The 1,975-nt window shown below is 47.1% G+C and overlaps 1 protein-coding gene across 1 annotated transcript; it reads right to left on the bottom strand.

Moving 5' to 3' along the window:
* Nucleotides 1-250: 250 nt before the first annotated feature.
* Nucleotides 251-1,717, bottom strand: IGSF1 (immunoglobulin superfamily member 1). Its single transcript, XM_037821508.1, has 4 exons — nucleotides 1,681-1,717; nucleotides 1,497-1,523; nucleotides 836-1,090; nucleotides 251-540 (listed from the first exon to the last, which is right to left on the bottom strand). Exons 1-4 carry the CDS (start codon nucleotides 1,715-1,717, stop codon nucleotides 251-253), a joined length of 609 nt encoding a protein of 202 aa, XP_037677436.1.
* Between the last annotated feature and the right edge of the window lie 258 nt (nucleotides 1,718-1,975).

The following is a 1,975-nucleotide window of genomic DNA, read 5'->3' on the forward strand; positions in this document are numbered from 1 at the left end:
TAATGAGCTGAAGCTACTAGATAGTTGGTGGGACTCACTCACTAGCCAAGTGATTGGCTCCCACACACGTGCCTTGCATTCTGTGTGATTCTAATTGGCATCCCAGTAAAATGTAGCCCCATGCCTTGCAGGGCCCAAGAACTGGCTGAGGAAAGAAAAATCAGAACCACTAGCTCACCCAGTCATGATCCCTGGGCAGTGATTGTCAGACCACAGCAGCCACAGCCACACCCACCTGCTACAACCATCTTCAGGGGGTTGCTGGGCTCTGACACAGGGTGGGGAGCATCTGGATATGAATGCAGCAGATGTATACCCCTTCATTCTCAGGTGTCATGTTGTCAGTGGAGAATACGGCTATTATCCCAGTTGGGACTTGGTAATCCACAGACTCTGCATATCCCTCTTTAAACAGAATGAATACCAAATCTTGCAGCCAGCCACAGCACAGTATGCTAACATTACATCCAGTAAGTGGAGGGGTCTCAGCCTGGATCCAGAAGATGGGCTTGCGAAGTTGGCCTGGATTGAAAGAATGAACTGGGATTCATTCAGGTAAGGCAAGGATAATGCTGCTCGAGAAGAGTTCTACTTCAAATGAATTTTCCCTATATGATGCTTACTTGCCATTCCTTCTTTCCCCATCCTTGGGCCTGTCTACCATGCATTGTCTAATACTCAATAGGTACCTATTTAATAACTTTGAAATACATGTAAGCATGCATTTACACAAATTTGAATGAATTAAACAAACCCTGCCCCGTGAAAGCAAGTTTGAGATCCAAGAGCTGGAGTTTATTCTTCAGTATGTATCTTCTTACTTGGTGCTTTCAACTGGGCTCTGACCAGCCTGTCTCCTGCCAGTAGCAGCACCTGTAAAGACCTGTAATGGACTCAGTAATGGCAACTATGGGGAATGAGACTTGGAAGGTCTTGTAGGAAGGGTGGATCCAGGTAATCTGTGACTTATCCTTCAGCAGCAGGTATTTGCTAGCTATCTGAGAGGGGCTTCTACAACACAGTGTGATGTTCTTCCAAGGTACCTGGGGGTAGTTGGTCTCTATCAACAATTCTGGTTGAGATTCCATCTCTGTTATTCCCAGAGACCACAAAGATTGGAGCAGTTCAACCCTCTCCCTCCCATAATGTCCCTCATTGTTCCTTAAAATTAGTCCCAACCTAGATTCCTCCTTTCACTTGGGGATAAGAATGTCTGCTCATGTGGCAGGTGGAATAGGGGCACCAGGATGATTGTTCAATGAATCCAGGCAAGTTGGAGAATAAAGGGCAAGTCTGGCTTCCTTTCTAGCTGAGATAAAGCTTTTCACTATTCTGTGGGAAGCCATGTCATGAAGTGAGGGGCACTGATTCTTAACCAACTTGATCGTGGAATTGTCTCTAGGATCTTGAGGCAGTTATTTCCGGGGCCATGGAGGCAGGCTGATGCCTTGGACCCTTCAGGAGGGAAGGTACCTGAAGTGGCAGGACTCATTCACCTATCCATGTCATACTCAGGCTCAGCCCTGCAAAGAGAGTTTATAGTAAAGGAGCCTTATGTATGTCTCCACCCCACCATCCAAACTCAAGTCTCTCCTCTTACTCTTCAAGCTGCCCAATACCCCACCCCTATGGCAGGGTTGCTTGCCCCTCACTTGCCCCTCACCCCTTCCTTGTACTCACTGATGCAGAAGAGCAAGAAAGTGAATGTCTGAAGCATGGTGGCCCCCTCCCCTGGGCTGTTCAGGGTCGTGGGGCCTTTGGTACTCCCTGTGGGCTTTAGTCTTGAAGTGCTTTGCCCTTTAGGAGGTGGTAGGATCTAAAAACAGATATTTTTACTTAGGGGACTTGTTCTGCTCTTTAAAGTTTAGTTTAGATCACTAACTTGCACTCGACAACCTTGCTCTCCACCACCTCACAGGTACGCAGGATATTATAAGGTGACATGCTATTTCTTTTCCTTGCTCCTTCTTCCCAC

Source organism: Choloepus didactylus, chromosome X (assembly GCF_015220235.1).
Source record: "Choloepus didactylus isolate mChoDid1 chromosome X, mChoDid1.pri, whole genome shotgun sequence".
In the NCBI taxonomy this organism is placed as follows: Eukaryota; Metazoa; Chordata; class Mammalia; order Pilosa; family Megalonychidae; genus Choloepus; species Choloepus didactylus.